General features: G+C 57.4%; 1 protein-coding gene across 4 annotated transcripts in view; it reads right to left on the reverse strand.

Moving 5' to 3' along the window:
- PDIA5 (protein disulfide isomerase family A member 5) overlaps positions 1 to 21,223 on the reverse strand; it is a 65,751-nt gene that overhangs the window by 13,728 nt on the left and 30,800 nt on the right. For all 4 annotated transcript variants that reach the window (XM_055128247.1, XM_055128249.1, XM_055128246.1 and 1 more), the window contains exons 7-11: positions 19,226 to 19,286; positions 17,619 to 17,686; positions 10,868 to 10,959; positions 10,722 to 10,793; positions 5,128 to 5,264 (exon numbers count right to left, since the gene is read on the reverse strand). In XM_055128247.1, the coding sequence (XP_054984222.1) occupies positions 5,128 to 5,264; positions 10,722 to 10,793; positions 10,868 to 10,959; positions 17,619 to 17,686; positions 19,226 to 19,286 (430 nt within the window). The remainder of the gene's footprint in view (positions 1 to 5,127; positions 5,265 to 10,721; positions 10,794 to 10,867; positions 10,960 to 17,618; positions 17,687 to 19,225; positions 19,287 to 21,223) is intronic.

Consider the following 21,223-nt stretch of genomic DNA (forward strand, 5'->3'; position numbering starts at 1 on the left):
GTGACCACAAAAAGCATGCGTCCCTCAAAAGTGTTCTTAATAAAAAATAAGAAAATACCAGGAAAGCAATGCACGGGAGAGAACTTTAAGAAATAACAGTGGGTCCCTTCTTCCCACCTGGCACAACCACCTAAAGAAAACTCCAGATGAATAAAACCACCAAAAACGCAGAATGCTGCAAGTGAAACGCAGGACGCCTTTTTCATATTCTGGGGGTGTACCTGCCACGTTGCCCGCCAATGCCAGCTCAGGGTGGGAGGCTTGGCAGAGAGTGGGCCTCTGGGCTGACTCCGCGCTGGACCTTGAAGCTGCCTTTCGGGCTCTGGCCTTGGGCAAGTTTCTTGACCTCCTGACCTCTCCTAAACTGGGGATTGGGGATGGTCTGATAAGGACATCTGGGGGATTCATGGTGAAGACCGTGTGACTCCCTGGACCAGCTGACAGTTAAGCTGGCCCAGAGTCACACGCTGAACAGACAGACTCTTGCTGGACTACAAAAAAATGTGCCATTCATCCAGTGGAAGCAATCGTAAAGACAAAGAGAGGAAGAACATCCAGGGCATGGAGAACAGAGCCCAGAATGTCCGGAAGGATGAGGTTTGAGGGCAAGAAGAGAAGACAAATGAGATAAGAGCAAAACAGGCCAAGGGGCTGGCCCAGGGTGCCTGGAATGTGCAAGCATGGTGGGGGTGGGGGGCGGGGAGAGAAGGGTGCCGGGTCCCCCTAGAGCCTGCTGGGCACAGGGGCACAGCAGGACAGGCCGAGGGTCCCTCCTGGAGGGCAGCGGCCCCTCGACTCCAGCTCCCGTCTGCACACTTTGCAGCAGCATGAACAGTCAGACAGGTGCCAGCAACACTGCATCACAGGTGGGGGCACTGTTTGCAGAGTCAGTACCAGAGGGATGGCTAGAAATGTGTGGTCCATGGAGATGAAAGAATGCTCTGTACCCCTGTCATCAGGGAAATGCAGATAGAACAATGAGAGACCCCGTCACATCAGAGACACATCCACAGAGGACAAAAACAGAAGCCAGAGAGATGGGCAGCAGGTTGGGCGCCTGCCTTGCACAAGGCTAATCTGGGTTCCTTCCCAGGTGTCAGGGGTGATTCCTGACTGCAGAGCCAGGACTAACCCCTGAGCATTGCCAGGTGTGGCCCCAAAAGCTTAGTAAATAAATTAAAAGAACAAAAACAAGCAATGTTGGCGTGGAGGTAAGGGCAAAAGGGACCCTCATTCAGTGTTGTTCGAATGTCGACTGGTCCAGCCTATTGGGCACACAATACGGACACTTCTCAGAAAACTAGAAACTGAGCTTATGACACAGCAATTTGCCTTTTGGCATCTACCCCAAAGGCCCTAAAAACTATTAAGAAAAGATATTTGCACTCCTATGTTCACTGCAGCACTGTTCACAACAGCTAAACTCTAGAAACAACCCAAGGTCTAGAATAGATGGCTGGGTAAGAATCTTCAGGTCATGCACACAGGACTACTACTTGGCTCCAAGAAAAGATGAAGTCATGCAGTTTGCTGCTGGGGGAGGCACCGGAGAGCATCCTGCTGAGTGCAGTTACTCAGGAGAGGGACAGAGGGTCTGAATGGGCTACAGAGAAACAAGGCAGAGGGGTAGGAAATGGCCAAAGGCATCAGTAACTGGAACTGCTTAGTCAGAAACACATCACAGGGAAGAGAGGAGAGGACAGAGGGACGGGGCCTGGGAGCTCGTGCAGGGGAGTGGCACTGCAGGAGGGGGTGCAGGAATGTGCCATCAATGGAACATATCACTAACAGTGCTCTAATCCACAGTGCATACAATTAAAAAAAATTTTTAAGTATGGCCCAGCTATATCGCCAATATTCTCAGGGTTACAAGCATGAAGGCAAGCTCAGATGCCAACACCTTCATTTACATGAAAACATCTCTGAGGAACAAATCATGGAAAAGCAGACAGGGATGATCCTGCTTCTGTGAAACATACAGGACCAAGCTTGTTGCTGGGAGCAGCACGGATGGGCCTGACAGGGTGACATGGCAGAGCAGCAGAGGTCGGGTTCACAGGGGTGTGGTGTGACAGGGTGAGAATGGCAGGGGTGAGAGCAACAAGGTTGTGGTGAGGCAGGGGTGAGATTGGCAGGGGTGAGAGGTGAGAGCAGCAGGAGTGTGGTGTGGTGTGGCAGGGGTGTGGTGAGGAAGGGGTGAGAGCGGCCGGGGTATGGCAGTAGCTGTGTGACCCAGGCACCCGGCTCTGCTTCTGCCACAAGACATCTGCTAATACTGTCTAAAGCAACTGGTGCCACTGAGAAAAAGGATGACACATGTCACGGCATGAAAGGCCACAGCTCTGCATGCAGCAGAGGAAAGGGTTTAACTGTGTTCACTGAAAGACAGAAGTGGAAAATAAAGCCAGCAAGAACGGTGCAAAAAAAGAAAAAGTGAAAAGCCTCCTACCCCAAGCAGGTAGTAAGGTGCTTTTTGCCTTTCTTGGGTAGCATGGGCACCCCTGGGTATGGGGGCTTGCTCCAGGCTCTGCACTCAGGGTCATTCCTGGTGGGGTCACACGGGTTGGCTGTGTGCAGGGCCAGCACTGGAGCCCTCTCCTACCTCTTGCGCCCAGGGCGTGGCCTGCTCGGCTCCACTTCCCTGTCACTCCCGGACTTTCCACAAATCACCTGTTACTTTATGGTTAGCACAGAAATAAACTTGGAGGCACAGAAACTGGGGCGTGAGGGGCTGTGCCATGTGGAGTAACAGCCCAGCTGCTGGCAGGTAGGGTGGACGAGGGCAGAGCTGTGCTCCCTCCCGACAGAGGTCTGCCCCTGCAGCTCCCTCCCGGCTGGCTCCTGAGCACCTGCTGCTCAAGGACACCCTCCCTGGACGCCCCACGCAGGGCTACTCACTCGAAGTGTGACACTGGGGACACGAAGCCCCCGCTGCCCAGTGGGGTGCTGCCCAGCGGCAGGTCCCACACTAAGCAGCACTGGGAGGAGACAGGTGACGCCCACGGCCCCACCTCTCCAGAACTGCCACTGCACCAGGCACAGGGAGCGGCCCTGCCCCGCCCTCGGGGATGCAGCCCCTCCAGCAGCCTGTCCTGGCTGATGACCAGGCCCTGAGCAGGAGGAGGCCTCCTTGGGCAGGCATGGGCCACGCAGGAAGAGCTCTGGGCTGGGACAAACCTGCCTGGAACCCACGTAACTGTGGGGGTGGGGGCGGACCCAGGGCGAGGGCCTCACTGCACCTCTGCTTGTCCACAGGTCAAGGGGTCCCGGCCTCAGAGGAGACACCTTTGCCTTGCTCCCTCCCACTCTGCCAGGCCCAGCTGAAGGCAAGCCAGGTGGCAGGGCACACACCACAGGGCACAGGGACCCAGGACAGGCGGCGAGGCTCGGGGAAGTGTGGGGAGGTGTCAGGAGACTTGGGGTGCACACAGCGCGTGTGCTCTGGTTTCCCGGGCTCAGCCTCCAGTTCAGTGCTCAGAGCTTCATTTGTTCCTTTCCTTCTTTATGAAGCCCCACTCTGTGCCTGAGACGGGAATGGGTGAGTGCAGGGTCTGGCAGGGAGGGGAAGGGCACAGACCCTGCAAGCATCAGCTACCCTGAAGACACACACACACACACACACACACACACACGCGCGCGCGCGCGCGCACACACACGCACACATGCACACATACACACACGTGCATGCACACACACAAACACACATACATGTACACACACAAACACACATACATGCGCACACAAATACACATACACGCGTGCACATACATGCACACATACGCACATACATGCACGTGTGCACACACACACACTTGCCGTTTGCAACAGGGTCCTCGGGAAGGGCTCAGTGAACAGCTATTAGACAACGCCCATCTCTCTGGGACATGCTGCTTTTGGATACGTTCCGGGGCTCAGCAAAGGGAACAGACTCTTCATGATGTGTTGCACAAACCACGTCCACAGCTCCAGCCTCAGTGCTCCTTCCGGAGCCAGTGGACTCTGGTCTGAGGCTTGCTGGAGAAGTGTGTCTATGTGTGTGTGTGCGCATGTGTGCGCGCTGTGGGGGGTATGCAGGGGTGTGGGCACAGCTCCCGAGAGGGAAGCAGCCAGAACACACCTCCGCTCTCCACTCAGTGACCCTGCCCCCTCAGCAGCCATGCGAGCCTGGAGAGCAGGCGGGGTCATTCCAGTTCTCCCAGCCAGACCGCACATATCCCTGGGCGCTGCTCGAGGGAAGGCCATGCCAGGCACCCTGCGGTGGGAACAGGAGCCTGCTCCCTGGAAAACTTCCCCTCTGAGCGACCTCAGCACCTCAAAACGGAGCTGGCACTGTGGGGCAAGGGGGAGGGGAAGGGGGAGGGGACAAGCATGGCAGAGGCCCATTTCCGGTGAGTGCATGTGTGTGTCTGTGTATGTGTACATGTGTGTGCATGTGTTCGTGTGACCGTTTCCTGCTCTGTGACAGGACAGTCACACTCACAGCCCAGCAATGACCCTGGGGTCAGTGAGCCTGAGGGTCCCCACGGTCGGTCTGCACCACCGCATCATCACAACTGAGGCCATTCTCTTGTGGGTTTTCTCCTCCGCTATCATCCCGGGCTGTCAGCGGGAGGAGATGGAGAGACAGAAGAGCTTGCCCCACCCTGAACCCGGGGGTCTGCAGGGCCCACAGCCCCTGGCTCATCACTCGTCGCTCACTGTGCAGGGGAGTCCCTCCCTCTAGGCAACACGCCGCAGCAACTCTCCGTCCCTCAGGGAGATGCGCTGGCCCAGAGGCCCGGGAGCTGCGCGGGCACTGGCAGGCACTCCCGTCACTGACCCCGTCCTGCTACTGACGCTGCCACGCCAAAGGACTGGAGGTGCCCGGTGGGGCTAGGGAGAGCGTCTGCAGCGCCAGCCCCGGCCTCTGTGCCCCCTCGGCAGGGCCTGCTTCCCGCCTGGGTGACAAGGGATGGTTCTGCTCTGGGGGGCTCCCGAGGGCCCACTCTGGGGAGGGAGGGCTCACGCCTGCCAGGCTCAGTCTGCTGTCCAGATGCAGGCACTCAGGCGCCCAGAGGGCCCTGGACAGCCAGTGCCCGCTCCTGTCTCGGAGCAGCGGGGGGAAGGGCGGGGCTGGGCGCCACTCACATGGGGCGTGGAACATGACGAGGACAGAGGAGTGCTCCTTCACAAACCGGTCAAAGTCGTCGTCGGTCAGGTGATAAACGGAGCCCCCCTCCTCTGCCCAGGGAAGCTCGGGCACCGGGGGCGGTGGCGGCTGCGGACTGGAAGACCAAAACAGGCAGAGCTCAGAGCAGGCCCGACCAGCCCACCCACCCGACACAGCGGCTGCCCTGGGGGATGCCGGACCTGCCCACCCCCTCCCGGGGCCCTTGCAGGGCTCAGCGGCAACAGCAGCTTGTACCTACGGCCCTGCTGCAACTCTCACTTCCTCCCTGGCACCTGGGGTGCTGCCAGCCTCTTGGACTTTGCTGGCAGCAGCAGAAGAGCGGCCTTAGGGGGAAGTGGGGCCTGTGGTGTTCGGCGCTGACCGACAGGGCGCAGAGGGGGCAGAGGCCAGCTGTGGCTTCGGCAGGAGCCCACCTGGCATCAAACCTACCAGAGCCCAGTGCCCACCACCAGCTCCAGTGCCCTCTCTCAAGCTCCAAAGGTGAGAGTAACGCGACTGCGGTCACAAGCCCCCCACATGCGCCCTGCCAGCACTGTTACTGGCACTTTGAATCACCCCCTAAGATGGCAAAGGTCCAAACACAAACACTAGGACAGAGAGGGCATGAGAACAACACAACAGAACCTGCAACAGGGCGTCTCATCCAGCCCCACCCAGCTGGGAGGGCGACCAGTGTTGGACGGGCTGGGGGCACGGTCCAGGCTGGGAATGACACAGCACTGCCAGGCAACAGTCCCAGGGCAAGACCAAGAAACCCAGGCGTCAATTCCCCCCACCCCCCAAAATCACCAATAACCCCCCTGACGAGAGTTCACTTCTCAACACAGTAGCTACACCCTCAAAATCAAGTGCATTTCGAGGCATTCACTCCAGACCTGTAGTTTTCAACCTTTTTCACACCCAAGTACTGGTGGAAATAGGGATGGCTAAGGCAGAAACTAAAAACACACACAGAATTAGGAAGAATCCTTGTACATCAATAGTCATGCTAATAGCGCTACATGACCGAGGCTGCACAGCCTGGCGCAGGAAGTCCTCCACAGAAGGGAAGATCCCTGGGGGCCGCTGCTGAGAACCAGCCACAGCCCACTGACAACTGTGCCCACTGCTCGGAGAAGCTCCAGTCAGTTGCCGTGTCCATGCCAGGGGGCCAGAGCACAGCGCAGGGGATAGAACCGGAAACTCCTCTGTGGAATGCCCTGGCGAAGCAAGTGGGCGCAGCACATGCTCACAGCAGACGCGCTCTGTGCACGCCTGCGTGGGACAAGGAGTGGCTGCCCACGCTCGAGGGCACCCATGCCAGGAAACTGAGCGACACCTGCCATCTGCTCGGGGCGCAAGAACAGGCTAGCGGGAGCCTGCTCAGGTGAGGCTTCTCAAGGGATGACTTCGGAGTGTCTTTTAGAACTGTTTTTTTCCATCATGCAAATGAAATTGCTTGCATTTTTAAAATAGAAGTAATTGTTAAAACTCTACCATGCACACATAGAAAACGAGGAAGCCGCGGCTTCACAAGCATGTGAAAGCACTCGAGAAAATTCTAGTCAGAATGAAGGGAGGGCTGGGGGTGCAGCTCCTCGGGCGAGCACACGTCTGGTCGCATGTATGGGCTTGATCCCCCAGCACCATGGCAGGGGCAAAGGTGGGAGAGGCATCTGGGGGCTGGTGGTGGAGCGCATGCTTCACACGAGTGAAGCCTGGATCCCTGCTGAGGCACGGGAATAAAACAACACACTAACCTAGTGAGAGTCTGTGTTGCAAGCCATGATGCCCAAAAGTAGAGAGAGAGTATGGGGAATATTGTCTGCCATGGAGGCAGGGGGAGGGGGGGAAAGGGGGGTATATCGGTGATATTGGTGGTGGGGAATGTGCACTGGTGGAGAGATGGGTGTTTGATCATGGTGAGATTGTAACCCAAACATGAAAGCTTGTAACTATCTCACGGTGATTCAATAAAATTAAAAAAGAAAAGAAAAAATACACACCCCCAAACCACCAAAGGAGAGGGACACACACACACACACACACACACACACACACACACACACACACACACACAGAAAATAACAGAGAAGGAAACACAGTAAAAAGAGCAAAACAGGTCAGTGCTGCTGCAGCAGCTCGGAAAGGGATGCAGGGGTGCAAGCTGAGGGTGAGGATCAGCCACGGGGCAGGGCAGGGCCGCCACAGGAGGCACTGCCCAGGGAAGCCGGGCTGGGGCTCAAATCCTGAGGCAAAGGGACGGCTGCAGCGGCTTGGGCCCTGGAGCCTCGCCCACCCAGCGACCTACCGCAGGCCATGTGCTCTCTGCAGAGGGGCAGGGCGGGCGTGGGGTAGAGGGCACCCAGGAGGGAGGTACCGAGTTTAGGGAGCCCAGGAGGGAGGGACCGAGTTAGAGGGTGCCCAGGAGGGAGGGACCGAGAGCTGCCCGAGGGCCACAGCACTGCCCGGCGCGGGCTTCCTGTTGCTGTCTGCGGCAGCGTGGCCTTAGGAGGAGAACCCGCATGAAGGGGAGACAGATGCCTGAGCCCGGTGGGAGAAAGAGCACGAGTAAGTGAAGGGAAGGGGCAGCCCGAGAGTCCAGGGCCTGTCTGCTGGCTCCGCTGCCTGCCCGAGGGGCAGGGCACCCCATTTGGCTTAGCAGACAGAATACCAGGGGGCAAAGTACTTGCTGTGCACTCAGCCAACCCTGGCTCAATCCCCCGCCCGGCAGGGCTGCCGTCTGAGCGTCTAAGCGCGCGGGAAAGTAAGGGCCCGAGCACCACTGGGTGTGGCCCAGAAACAGGAATAAAAGCCAAACCAAACAGGGTCTATTGGGAGGCTTCTCTACGACCTTAGGATGCCAGGGCAGGTCACAGAGATGAGACATGGAGCATCTGCAAAACGGCACCCAAGTGCCACTCAGAACCGAACGCTAGGGCCTTCCAGGCTGGGGTCGGCAGCCTGAGAGACCAGAACTTCCCTTCCCAGGCCTCGGCAGAACAGAGCGGTGACCTTGGCTCGAGGGCTAAGCACACATGCAGCCTCTCCAGGCCCTGCCCTTCCCGGCTGTCCAGAGCAGGCGGCCAGCAGGGAGCAGGGTCCCACCGACCAGGGGACGCAGCCCTGGGCACCGTGAGGCGAGAAAGCCTTGCGTGTCCTTCCATTCAGGGCGGGTAGCAGCATCCAGCAGGCAGGGAGCGGCGGGCACACCCCTCCGAGGGTGAGCCCACAGAGGGCACGGACCACAGGCCAGCAGGGAGCATCTGCCCCCACCCCACCCCTGCACACGGTGCACGGGGGTCCCGGGCCTGTCCTTCTCCTCGGGTACGTGAAGAGCCTCGCGTTTGTGGGAACAGCTTCGAGGGCCCTGACAAAGGCGCTGGGCAGGGTCAGGCTCCCATGGGGTGGAGGGCGAGCAAGCAAGCAGGGCCGGGGAGAGCCCCAGAGCTGGACACAGGGCGGCTGGGAGTGAGGGAGCAGACCCACCCATGAATCACAGGCCTTATCTCAGAGGGGGGGGGGCACTTCTGATGGTCTAACAGCATATTAATAATAATAATATGCATTTAGTAGCACATTGCATTTGAATTGCCTCAAAATGAAAGAAGATTTTATGAAGCACTCAGCAGCACAATGGCCTTTGCTGTGGGGCTGAAGGGGGTGGTGATAAGGCCACTTCCACTTCCACACTGCTTTGGGGGGCGGGGGAAGCACACCCGCTGTGCTCAGGGCTCACTCCTGACAGTGCTCAGAAGACCCTGTGGGGCAAGGAGATCGGACGGTGGCTTGGCACTGTGCAAGGCGAGTTTCCACCTGACCCGCGGCGCCAGCAGCGTTCTGGCCTCTGCCTCACCTTTAGAAGAGTGGCCACTCGTGTGTCCCCAGCAGTGAAGGGCGGCTGCCACAGGGCAACCCCTTAGCCAGGTGCCCTTCCCACAGGAAGACGAAGAGCAGGAGGGCAGAGGCGGTGGGAACAGAGGTTGGCAAGAGGCTGGCAAGCCCAGCAGCCGGGGGCAGGTGCAGGGCAGGGGGTGGACGCACAAGTAGCAGGTTAGGGATGGGGGGGACAGGGAGACAGTCCCCCACTCCCCTTGTACACAGGAGGCTAGCAAGTGACTCAGAGGCTTTGGAACAAGCATGAGCCTCATTCTCCCTTCCACCCAAGGTCCAGGGGGTCTAGGAACCAGAAGGGGAGGCGCAGGCGGAGTTTCTGCCCTGGCAAGAGATGCTATTTGCTGAAACTACTTCTGAGCACAGGGAGCAAGGCTTGGCGGAGGAGAGAGCAGGCTGGTCCCTGGGTGGGGGACAGTGGGACAGCGGAGGCCCCTGCTGAGACCACGAAAGAGGCGAGGAGGCCGAGAGCTCCCGCTAGGTCAAGTGGAGCTGCGGGTTTCTCCCAGCCGGACAAGAGACTGAAACTCCCATCCTCTAGAGTCTAGCAGTTTGTTCCTTGGGGCTTTTTTCCCTTTGTACACAAAATTAATCTCTTTCCCCATTCTGAAAATACACATCTTCAATCCTCATCTGGGTGGATTACAAATTCTTTAGTCCTGTGTCCCTCAGGTAACGAAGCCATTAAACACCCAGGACTCAGGGAGGGGAACAGTGCGAGAGCCAGGAGCTGCCACGGGGTCACCGCGCCTTGAGGGCCAGCCCTGCCCGCTGTCCAGGCTCTGCCCAGCCTTCATCTCTGTGCTGGCTGCCTCCTCGTGGAACCAGGGGAGAAGGCCACAGGGAATGAGAGCACTGCAGAAGGAGCACAGGCTCTGCATGCAGGAGGCCCGGAGCTCCCAAATCCAGTATCAAAAACAACACAGCACAACAATATCAATACAAGGAGTGACACTTCCCGACAAGACCTGCTTGGGGGGTCCCAGAAAAGTCATGGCGAGTGCCCAGAACAGTCTCAGCCTCAGAGTGGTGCTGCTGGACAAGCCCATGCGCCAGTGACCACCAAGTGCCCCGGTGACCTAGGGGGTAGGTGAGCGCCCAACTGGGAAGACCTGGGGTGGGCAGCTTCCAGGAGAGGACAGGAATCGTGCCCCACCCTCCCATGCCCTCCCTCCCATCCACCACTCAAGGGGATGTGGGGGGCGGGGCGGTAAAGGGCCACAGAGTGGGACGGGGACCCTAAGGGCCCACTCACTTCACAGACACTCCTGGGGCCGAGAAGCAGGTTCGTGAGGGGCCGTGGCACAGTGTAAAGCCAAAGAGGGGGGTGGGCCCCCCTGAGAGCTTTCCAGCACCCACTGCAGGGGGGTGCCCGAGAGGAGCCCTCAAACCCGACACCTTGGGGAAAACCTCTGTCTCTAGCCCATACAGTCAGAGGGAAAGACCATCAGGATGGCAGGAAGGTTCCAGAAAATTCTTGGCTATTCTTGGGAGAGCTGGTGGAGGGAAGGAAGCCGGGAGACAGGGTCCCAGGCCACCCCCCCCCCCCCCGCCCAGTTCAAGGGCTGCCTGGCTCAGAAGAGAGCAGCACCCCAGGCCCTTCCTGCCCTCCCCCTCCGCCCCCCCCCCCCATCCCCAAGCCCCTGGTGCCTCCCTCCAGAGGCCAACACCCACTTACCTCTTCAGCCACTCCACAATGTCCTCTGCGCTGGAGGCCTGGTGGTCATAGTAGAACAGAAAGCGGCCCTTCCTGGAAGACCCGGGAATGGGGCTCAGGGGGGTGAATCCCACCCTCGCCCGCCCGAGGGGGAGCTGGGAACATACTCGAAATAGCAGAAGGTGGGGTAGCCGCGCACGCCGTACTCTTCCTTGATGTTCTCAAACTCCGAGGGGTAGACGTTCATGCCGGCCAGCACCTGGGGGGGACAGCAGAGTCCACCTCCCGCCCAGCCGCCCAGCCTTGTGTCCCGGGACCCGACCTCACCCCTCCCTCCTACCGTGGTCAAGTCACACCTGCCGTGCACCTCCCCTCCCCGGGGAACAGTCTGCTTTGCTGGGCCCTTGGCAAGCCGAGAGGTGCCACTGGGGACTCCCTCACAACCCCCCCGATTGTGCTCAGTGTAATGCCTGTGCCCGGGGCCACCTTCTCCTGGAGCACACTGGTCAAGACAGAGCCTACGGGTTCTACTGAGCACCTGCCTGTCCCCTTCTCTCCCCTCCCCACCATCTCCACTGTGCGCCCATCCCTTTGCTGAGGTGCAAATGTGCAAATGCATCCAGCTGCGGGGGCCCACACCTGGCACCCGGGTCTGAGCCAGAAAGGAGCACTTCAGCACTGTGCCTGGCTGAGAACCGCTTGGAAAACAAAGGTCCCCAGAAAGGCCCCTGAAACCCACTCCTGGCTGGGGAACCTCCATCCGAGGGTGGGCTGGGTGCGGGGCTGGAAAGAGAAGCTGGAGTCACAGGGACAGGGGCAGAGAGTTGCTGGGGAAGGGAGTGAGCACCAGGACCTGTCAGCACAGTGAGGCGCAAATAAAAACCCCAACGGACAGCAACAGCACAGGGGAGGCAGAGGGAGGGAGAGAAGGAAGGGGGGAGGGAGGGAGGGAAGGAAGGAGGGAGGGAGGGAGGGAGGGAACGGGGCCCTCTGGCTGACTCGCCTCCGGCCCCAACTCAAGCACAAAATAAGTGCTCACTAGACATTTCTTCTGCCCTTGCCCATTTTGGGAAGCTGCAACAAACAGAAGGAAAATGAAGCTAAAACAGAACTTACTAGAAGCCCTGGACGCTAAAATAGAATTTACTAGAAGCCCTGGTCAGACCCTGTAAAAGGCGCCATGTTCACCCCCTGGCTGATTAAGCAGCCTGTTTCAATAATGCTGGTCTACTGTAATACTGTAATCTCTCTCTCTCTCTCTCTCTCTCTCTCTCTCTCTCTCTCTCTCTCTCATTGATCTCCCCGAGGTCAGCACACTCTCCACAAGATTAATCTCCCCGTTCTCCCCTTGTATGACATCACTTCCCCGCACAAACCCCCGAGCCCATCACAGCGGCCCCTGGCTTATTAAATGCCTTTCCCACACCCCCTGAGCTGTGTCATCTACAGGGCTGAGGTTTTTCGTTCTCCCCCAGTGGAGCTCGAGAGGCTCCTGCCAGGAAGGATGCCCACCAGCGGGGGTGGGGGGGTGGGGAGGGCAGCAGGGCTCTAGGCCGCGCCCCACACCCCACAGAAGCAAGTCCTCAGACAGCCACCGGTGGCCTTGGGGCCCATCTGCCGCCTCAGGTGGTCTCGATGAAGACAAAATGAGAAAGACAAATAAAGACTCCCTGGCATTGCTGGCGATTCCCGTCTGGACGGGGAGGCTGAGCACATCTGCTGCCAGTTCCAGAAACCTGCTGGGCTGTCCGGGCCCTGCCTGTCCTTGGCTGCCACTGCAGCTCATCCTTCCCGTGAGGTAAAGCAAGTCGCACCTCCCTGGTCGGCTTCCCAAACCCCAGTGCTCGCGGTGCCTTCTGGAAGATCTCTCGTACCGCTGTGGCGACAGTCACTCCCAAATGGAACAATGCTCTTGAAATAACTACATCCAAACACTCTTTGGAGTCTGTGAGAGCAGAGGCGGCAAACCTGGTCTCAGGCCAAGGAGGAGCACAGGCCTGACCCGGCCGGAGTGAGCACGGCAGCTTCACACCGTGGATGGGTGGTGGGCGCTGTCAGCAGGGAAATGTCACAGTGGACAGTCCAGCGGAGGAGGAGGGCAAGCAAGACGCAGCCCAAGACGTGAGAGACACCAGCAGAATGCAGGAGTGGGTGGTGGGGAGGGCTGGATGGGCTCCCCAATGCCGCTTGGGAGACCACCTCATGCCCCAGGAAGCAGAACGTCAGTAGGGGCTGCCAGAGGGCCGGGGGGCTCCTGTGGCACCTCGGGGCACATACAGGATGTGTTGGACAGAGCACAGAGAGCTTTTGGCTTTCACTCTAGACATCCCTGGACCTCAGGGGAAAGATGAGGCTCCAGGGAACTGCGTTATGTGAAAGCTACAGATACAGACAAAATCCTGAAGGGACAGAACCCAAGGGACAAGAAAGGCAGGGCCCAGCTCCCTGCTCCAAGGTGTAAGTAAGAAAGAACAGTGTAGGGGCTAGAGCGATAGCACAGAGGGGAGGGTGTTTGCCTTGCATACGGCCAACCCGGGTTCGATTCCCAGCATCCCATATGGTCCCCTGAGCACCACCAGGAGTAATTCCTGAATGTACAGCCAGGAGTAACCCCTGTGCATTGCTGAATGTGACCCAAAAAAAGCAAAAAAAAAAAAAAAGAAAGAAAGAAAGAAAGAAAGAAAGAAAGAAAGAAAGAAAGAAAGAAAGAAAGAAAGAAAGAAAGAAAGAAAGAAAGAAAGAAAGAAAGAACAGTGCAATCCTGCTCAGTGCAAGGGCAGGAGAGGGGGTCCAGAGCAGGGCGGGGCTCGGGCAGCCCACCATCTGCATCTGTGATGCCTCTGCACAGCAACCCAGGGGGACGGGCAGGGTGAGTTCGATCAACCCACTGTACAGATGGAAAACGGACACCGAGGCCAAGAACTTCCTGTCCCAGAGTGTGCTCTCCTGTGGGCGAAAGCCAGCCCCAGAGCTGAGCTCCACAAAGCTGTCCCACTGACCAACGGCACATTCTGTGGTTCACACCAGGTGGCCCAGCACAGCTAAGGTTGCCATGACTGGGTCAGGCTCAAAGGCTTGCTTTGGACAGGGTGACTGAAAGGAGGGCGGAGGGGCAGCGGCGGCCAGTGGCGAGGAGCTAACTATCGGGAGTAGGTGGGACAGAGGCCGGTGAGGCACTGGACACTCATGACAGCGAAACAGAGGCGCCTGGAGTCTGGGAAATGGCAAGAGCTGCACCTCCCTGGCCTGGCCTCTCCTCTGTCCTGGTGACACCATCAGGCTGGACAGTGCCCAGGAAATCCAGGGACAGAAGGCTTGTGACCCCTGCTGCAGGCGGCCAGCCGCGGTTCCCACGGGACGGGGATAAGGAGGAGACGCGACTCTGGTGGACAGCAGAGGGGCTTCTGCGCCATGAGCCCGGCCTCCAGACGGGCCTGCCGCAGCTCTGTGTGAGCGAGACCCTGAGCCTCCGTGTGGCCGGGAAGGTTCCAACAAGCCTTTCCCTAAGGAGAGAGGGCAGGAAAACAGCTCGAAACGACACCTGATGGGAAGCAGGGCCGCCAGCAGGTCACCTGGCCGGGGGAAGGTGCATCAGCAGCCTGATGGGGCCTTCAGGCTTCCTGATACCCCAAGACTGCTGCTGTGCCTGTGGCCGGACCCCAGCGACTCAGAGCCAAGTCTCCCAAGATAGTCAGAAGTTAGTACGTGGGAGTCATGCCCACAAACCACCGCCGGCTCAGCTATACAAGCTCGTGTATCAGCCTTGCTTCAGAGACCCACAAATAAATCCTGAAAAGAATCAAAAGCCAGGGGCTGGAGTGATAGCACAGTGGGTAAGGTGTGCAAGTGCCTTGCACATGGCCGACCCAGGTTTGATCCCCAGCACCCCATATGGTCCCCTGAGCACCACCAGGGGTAATTCCTGAGTGCAGAGCTGGGAGTCACCCCTGTGCATCATCGGGTATGACCCAAAAAGCAAAAAAAAAAAAAAAAAAAAGAATCAAAAGCCACATTTAACCTTCCCAACATTCCTGGGAGCACTGGCAGCCACGCCCAGGAACCAACTCCAGCACCACCATGTAAGCTCTACAACGGGCCTCTCTTCAGAGACTCATAAATAACTCTCAACAGGGACCAAAAGCTGCAGTTTATCTTGAACCCATAAGAAGCTAAACAGACCAGGGTAAATTGGAGGGAGTCAGGTCAGCCTGGTGCCTGCCCAAGCAGAGCCCCTGGCAGCTGTTTGCCCCGACAATCCAAAATCTCTGCCCTGCCTCTACTGTCTCAGGATGTACCTCAGCGAGATATCATCTGCTAAAAATTCAGGCATGCGGGTTTGTGACTGAAATCTCCAGGCTTTCTCAGGGTTGGGACGGGCTACCTCTCCCCATCTTCCTGTACTTCAGGAAACCTCAGCAGTTGTGTCCACACCTCAAGGCTGCCACCCTGTTAAAATTCTACTCCAGCCTTCACTTCCCAATAAAAATACTGAACGCCCTGAACAAAAAGATGACCTCTTAGCACCTGTATTGCAAACCATAATGCACAAAAGGAGAGGGGGGGGGAGAGAGAGAGAGAGAGAGAGAGAGAGAGAGAGAGAGAGAGAGACAGAGAGACAGAGAGACAGAGAGACAGAGAGACAGAGAGACAGAGAGAGAGAGAAAGAGAAAAGAGAGAGAGAAAGAGAAAAGAGAGAGAGAAGAGAGAAAGAGAGAAAGAAGGAAAGTGCCTCCCATAGAGGGAGGCTGGGGGGTGGAGAGTGGGTTACTGGGTGAAGATGGGAGGGAAACAGGAGACATTGGTGGTGGGAAATATGCACTGGTGGAGAGACGGATCATTGTATGACTGAAATCCAATCATGAGCAGCTTTGTAACGGTCTATCTCATGGACATTCAATTAAAAAAATGCAATAAAAATTAAATTAACGAGATTGCATGTCCTTCTCTCCTGGAAGGGAGCATAACATGACAATCTCCATAACCATGCCACCGGATCCCAAGCCAGGCTTTCTCACTCGGGCACCCCAGAGGGGGGCGGGTGAGACCCCTCCCCACCTCAACGGACCCAGCACCAGCAGCTAAAAACCTCCAGGACTCAATTGCCACCCTGCTCACGGCCACTCTCCACATGCTCAGGCCAAGCCTCACCCTTTTCCTGGACCGTGTGGACACTTCATAGGACACCCTACCCGTCCAAGAGTACCACCCCACATTTGATGGGATTCAAAGTAGGAGGCAACCAACCTTAGAGGGAAATACTGTATTATTTCGATTCTGCTTTGGGGCAAGGATTAGGGTTTGGGATGGAAACATCCAAAATGTGGTGGGAAGGTATAATGGTGGTGGGATTGATGCTTGAATATCAAATATAATCAAATATTGTGAACTACTTTATAAAAAAATTTTAATTAAATTAAAAAAGAAAAAACAAAAGCACCACACTCCACTGGAGTGAGAAAACATGGGCGCAAGGAAGAGGCGGGTTCACCTAATGCAGGTGCCTCTGGGGAGGTACTGACACCTGGGCCGTCAGGCTCACCAACAAGGCTGTGCCGTACACAGAGAAGCCGCTGACTATTCCAGAAGCTTATCAAAGAACTCAGGGGGTGTGGGAAGCAGGTCACCCTTGAAACTTAAAGAAAAAAAAATTTTAAGTTTTATTTTGGTTTTTTTTTTGGAGGGGGGAGGCATCTCCCAAGCAGTGCTCAGAAAGCCCCTACAACTCCCAGCAGAGCTCAGGGTCCGTGGGATCAACAAGGGGTTGAAGCATGTGGCCCTGGTACATGCTCTCTCTTCTCTGGTACACTTAATACTTCTCAGGGCCAATCTTGGGAAGGAAGCTGAGGTGAGCCCAGCCCAGCGTGGGCCCTTCCTGCCTGCTCTCTGGCCCTGACGGTCAGCGCTCTGCAGGGGACACAACCCTTCCACTGCAGACAGAGTGACCAGGGTGGAAGCCACGCCCACCTGCTCCCCCATCAGCCGGTATAGAGTGCCAGTCCTGACATCAGCCCTGCCTGTGAGATCATCAAACTATGGTTAACGTCACGATAGAAATCTATTATATGTATCTTTGGTTTCATAATCAATCAAAGAGATGATTTTGCTTGTGGGTGGAAAGCTTTTAAAAGATGTCCACCCCGTCTGCACTTGGGATGAACTTCCCTGTTTCAAGCTAAGAAAATGCTGATTTTCAGGAAACTCCCTGTAGCCGTAAGATGCCACCATGTGTGTGCACCCTGGTCCTGCCTGAGTGTGAAGCAGAGGGATGATGAGTTTGCAGTAATGCCCTATGAAAACAGGCTCTGCGATCCCTGGGCTTTGTGGAAGGTCTCAGGTGCTTGCCAGCCTAGATCCACTGGTCTGATCAGCCGCTGAAGAAAGACCTTGTATTCTTCTGCATGGACTGTCTCACGCCGTTGATGACATTAGTGTCATGTAACAGTGCTGTGAGAAGCAGAGCTAAACTGGGCGGACCCTGGCTGGCAGGTACAAATCCACAGGGGCGCAGGAGGGGCCGCAAATACTGAGCAGCAGTGGCAGAGAATCTTCCAGAAGGAGTCTGTGACTGGCACCAAATTCTGAGCTGCTCTGAGCTTCTGTGGAGGGGCAGGGGCAGGTCCCTACGGGCCTGTGCTGTGGCCCCCAGCCAGACCCAGGCCCACTCCAGGCCCCATCCTGCACCACGGCCTCCTCAGGGTGTCCTGCTGGCCACACCTCCTGTGCTTCCCACTCATTCCCCGCTACTTCCTCACTGGCTTCTGACAGGGGCCAATCTTCTGGGCATAGCAGCTAAGTGGAGCTGTCCATGGCCACTGGCCCTGGGGTGCAGGGGGGCAGCTGCCCCCTCCCCGTCCCTCTCCCCCACTTCCCCATCAAGAGGGGTGCAGAGAGCCGGCTAAGCCGGTAGCACCCACTTACATAGCGGCCTCGGGTCAGCGTCGCAGCCTGCTGGAAAGGCAGCTTCATCCTCTTGCACTTGGGACACCCTAGGCAAGGGCAGGAGGGAACGTCTCGGTTGTGGGGAGGTGGACACTGGGCCTCCCCCCGACATGCACCCAGCCTGCCTCCAGTCTGAGAAAACAGGGCCCAGAGGCCCGGAGCCCCAGCGGACTGCCCCCTACCATCCCCACCGCCCAGGAAAGCAGGGTGCCCAGGAGTGTAGGGTCAGCTAGGGTGACAGTGGGAGAAGGCAGAGATGACACTGGGTTCAGCAGGAATTCAGGGGAGCGCCCTGGGGTGAGAACTTCCCTGCACCATGCGGCCCCCCTCCCAGGGCTGCCAAAGAACTGTCAACTGCTCTTAGGGAGACAATGGCCCGCTCTAGAAACAATGGCTGGGGGGTTTTCGCACCTCTTTCCTTTCCTTAACAAGGACAATTATGCAGTGGCTGGCGGCTAGCCAGGCCTGGAAGGCTCCTGGCTCTGGCCCCAGGGGACAGGCCTCTGGGATGGGAACATTCAGTTCTCACCTTCCTCCACTAGCAGGAACCTTCCTGCCCCAGCCCCCCTCCCCGAGTAAATGGGTGCTGGGGGCAGGCAGGCTGCCTAGGGGGGCCCTTCCAGCTCTTCTGTCAGAGGACCCAGTGATGTCCCCTTGATGTCTTTGGCCTGGTCATTCTTGGGGCTCCGTCTCCCAAAGTCACACTCTTCTCTGGAGAGGCCAAGACCCCAGGTCCTGGGGCTCCAGCCAAGGAAGTCAAGTCCTCCAGCTCCACTCCCCGCTCCAAGTGGCCTTTACTGCTGACTCAGCCAGTCCTTAGGATGCCAACGGCCGGGCGGGCTCTCTGCTGGTTGGGCGGGCGCTGCCGCAAAGCAGGCCGGGAGATGCTGGCGAGCACTGCAGGACCTCCAGCTACCCGACCTCTGCCCCGCCAGGCAGAGCACACAGGGGCCGCATGTCCAGCAGGGATGGAGGATGTCCCTGCCCCACCCCTACACCATGGAAGGAAAAACGAGAGGGGGCCCTCGGCCACCTTTCCTTAGTGGCAGGGTGAGGATGCAGGAGTCTGGCCCGTTGGGCCACCACACTCATCAACAAGGCGCTGGAGCACCAGCCAGTCCCTGCGGGAACAGCCCCTCTCCCAGCCTGGCCTGTCTGCGCCCCTGGAAGGAACCAGACTCACATGCCGCCCGCTGGGCCAGGAGAGGTGGGAGGGTACAGAGTAACGGCAATCTAGGGCCAAGTCAGGTTCCAATTTAACTTTGCCAGAAATAGAGCTGGGACTGTGATCTCTATCTGAGTTTACCTCTAACTCCTTTAGTGGGAGGCTGGGAGAGAGAAGACGGATGACTCCTCTGAAACCCCCCGAGTCAGGCTTTCCCTCTGTTTCCTGTCCAGTCAACATTCACCAAATAAGCAATAGGTCCTGGGGACCCACATTTCAAGTCACAAGGATCACTGCTCTGGGTTCATTCCCCAGCCGGCCCCCTTACCCCTGACCATCCCAATGAGGGCATGGCTGGTTTCCAGCGCCCTGTGGGGCCCCCAGCTCCCACACCCTAGAGGCCCCAAAGAAGGTCACGCACAGGGGGCATAAAACATCACCAGCAGAGGCTTCTCTTCCTTCTTCAGGAGCCGTCTGAAGCCCTGGGCACAAACAGAGAACCACAGGTTACTCACAAACCATGGGCAGCAGGGACCGTCACAGAGCAAGGCGGGCAGTGGAGAAATCCGGCGGGGCGGGGGGGGGGGGGCCAGGAGGGCAGTCGTCAGGGCTCATTGGGGGCTGCAAGAACCTCCTGGAAGAGAAGTGCCAGGTGATGACCCACTCCAGGCCCTCCTGCACGTTACAGAATGGGGAGCAGAGGCCTTGAGCGCCAACTGGCTTCCAAAGGGGATGCGTCCCAGGCAAGTTCCACCCTGGTTTTACCTCCCACCCCCACGTCCTGGGACCAAAAGGAGTTCCGAGCCACCCAGGGAATATTTTCTGTGGGGATGGAGGCCCAGTAGAACCCAGGACAGGGCGGTGCCAGGAGATGCTGGCACGGGAGTGGCAGGAGGCTCCTCTTCGCCCACCAGACCCTATGGCTTTCACTCTGTGCATCACTTGGGTCTGTAAAGCCCTATGAATGGTGCCTGGTGTGTTCATGGGCATCACACATCTTTTTTTAAAAATTTTAAAATTTTTTTGCTTTTTGGGTCATAGCAGGCGATGCTCAGGGGTTACTCCTGGCTCTGCACTCAGGAATTACTCCTAGTGCTTGGGGGCCCATATGGGATGCCGGGGATTGAACTTGGGTCGGCAGAGTGCAAGGCAAACGCCCTGCCCATTGTGCTATCACTCCGGCCTGACATCTTTAAATACATACAATAAACGTGCAATTCAAACGGGGTCATGACAGGGTCAGCAGAGAGACTTCAGGTAGAGTGAACTAGGGAACGTCGTTCTGTCAGAGCCGGCATTGTAGCAGAAAGTGGATCTATCTGCAACCAAGGTGACTGCCTGCACCAGGGCAGAGCAAACACATTTTGATTTAGAAAAGCTCTTGTAATCCGTTTCCACAAAACAAATTTGCTCTTTTGAACAAGAAAAATAGGAGCAAATTTTGGAATGCAGCTTTCCCCGCAGCAACGAGGCCAGGGGTAAATAAATGACAGTGCATCCCACACAATGGAATGCTGCGACATCATTAGCTCCGTGAAGAGGAGTGTTTAATGCCACAATAAGATGCACATGGCACGTTAAGTGCAGGGGGGATGCCAGTTACAAAAACAGCACATTAAAAGGACGGCCCTTCCACGGGTGTGGGTAGAAGTGTTGTGCGTGTTAGGGAACGCCTGGGAGAGTACATGGCAAGGGCAGCGTGGTTCTCCTCCAGGGGACAGCGCGGGCACCTCTGTCCCCTGGGCCATGTTTTCTAAACACTTTCCACAAATACCATCAGTGACTTACCTTTGTCCAGTGGATAAAGAGGTCACAAGCATACATTTGTGACACTTAGGGCACGGCAGCCACTGGTGACGCTAAAAAGGCTTACTCTTGTCTGCATGACTTGGGGGTCAAGGTGGTCCTTCAGGGCAGAGTCAGAGCCTAGGCCTGACGTGAGGGGTAGAAGATTCAGCACCCTGAAAACAACCTTCTGGAAGCCTGGGGGCCCCCCCGGAACCGGCAGAGGTGTGGAGAAGCAGGTTTTCTGTGCCTGCGTGATCTGATCTCACACCTGGAGCAGGAACAAAGTGTTCCATGCAGAGCACCTTAATTACTTCCCGTATGCGTGGAATGCTGAGCCTACAGATTAGGAATCAGCAGCTCAAGACTGATTTGGAACCTTCCACCGCTTCGTGAGGGGATCTGCCCACTCTCTGGCGGGCGAGGAGACGGCGCAGTGGAGAGCACTCTTTCAGGAGGGGGCATCTGGAGTGAGATGGTGGCAAACACTTTCCAGAGAGGTAAAAAATAAAGAAAAAGAAAAAACCCTTTCTCCCCAAATGTGCCAGGGACAGCACGCAGCCCGGCTGCCCGGGTCCAAGCAGACCCGGTGCTGGAGCTCCTGGCGCCCCCCGTCCTGCCTACAGCTGCTCCT

This window comes from Sorex araneus, chromosome 2, assembly GCF_027595985.1.
Source record: "Sorex araneus isolate mSorAra2 chromosome 2, mSorAra2.pri, whole genome shotgun sequence".
Taxonomy (NCBI): Eukaryota; Metazoa; Chordata; class Mammalia; order Eulipotyphla; family Soricidae; genus Sorex; species Sorex araneus.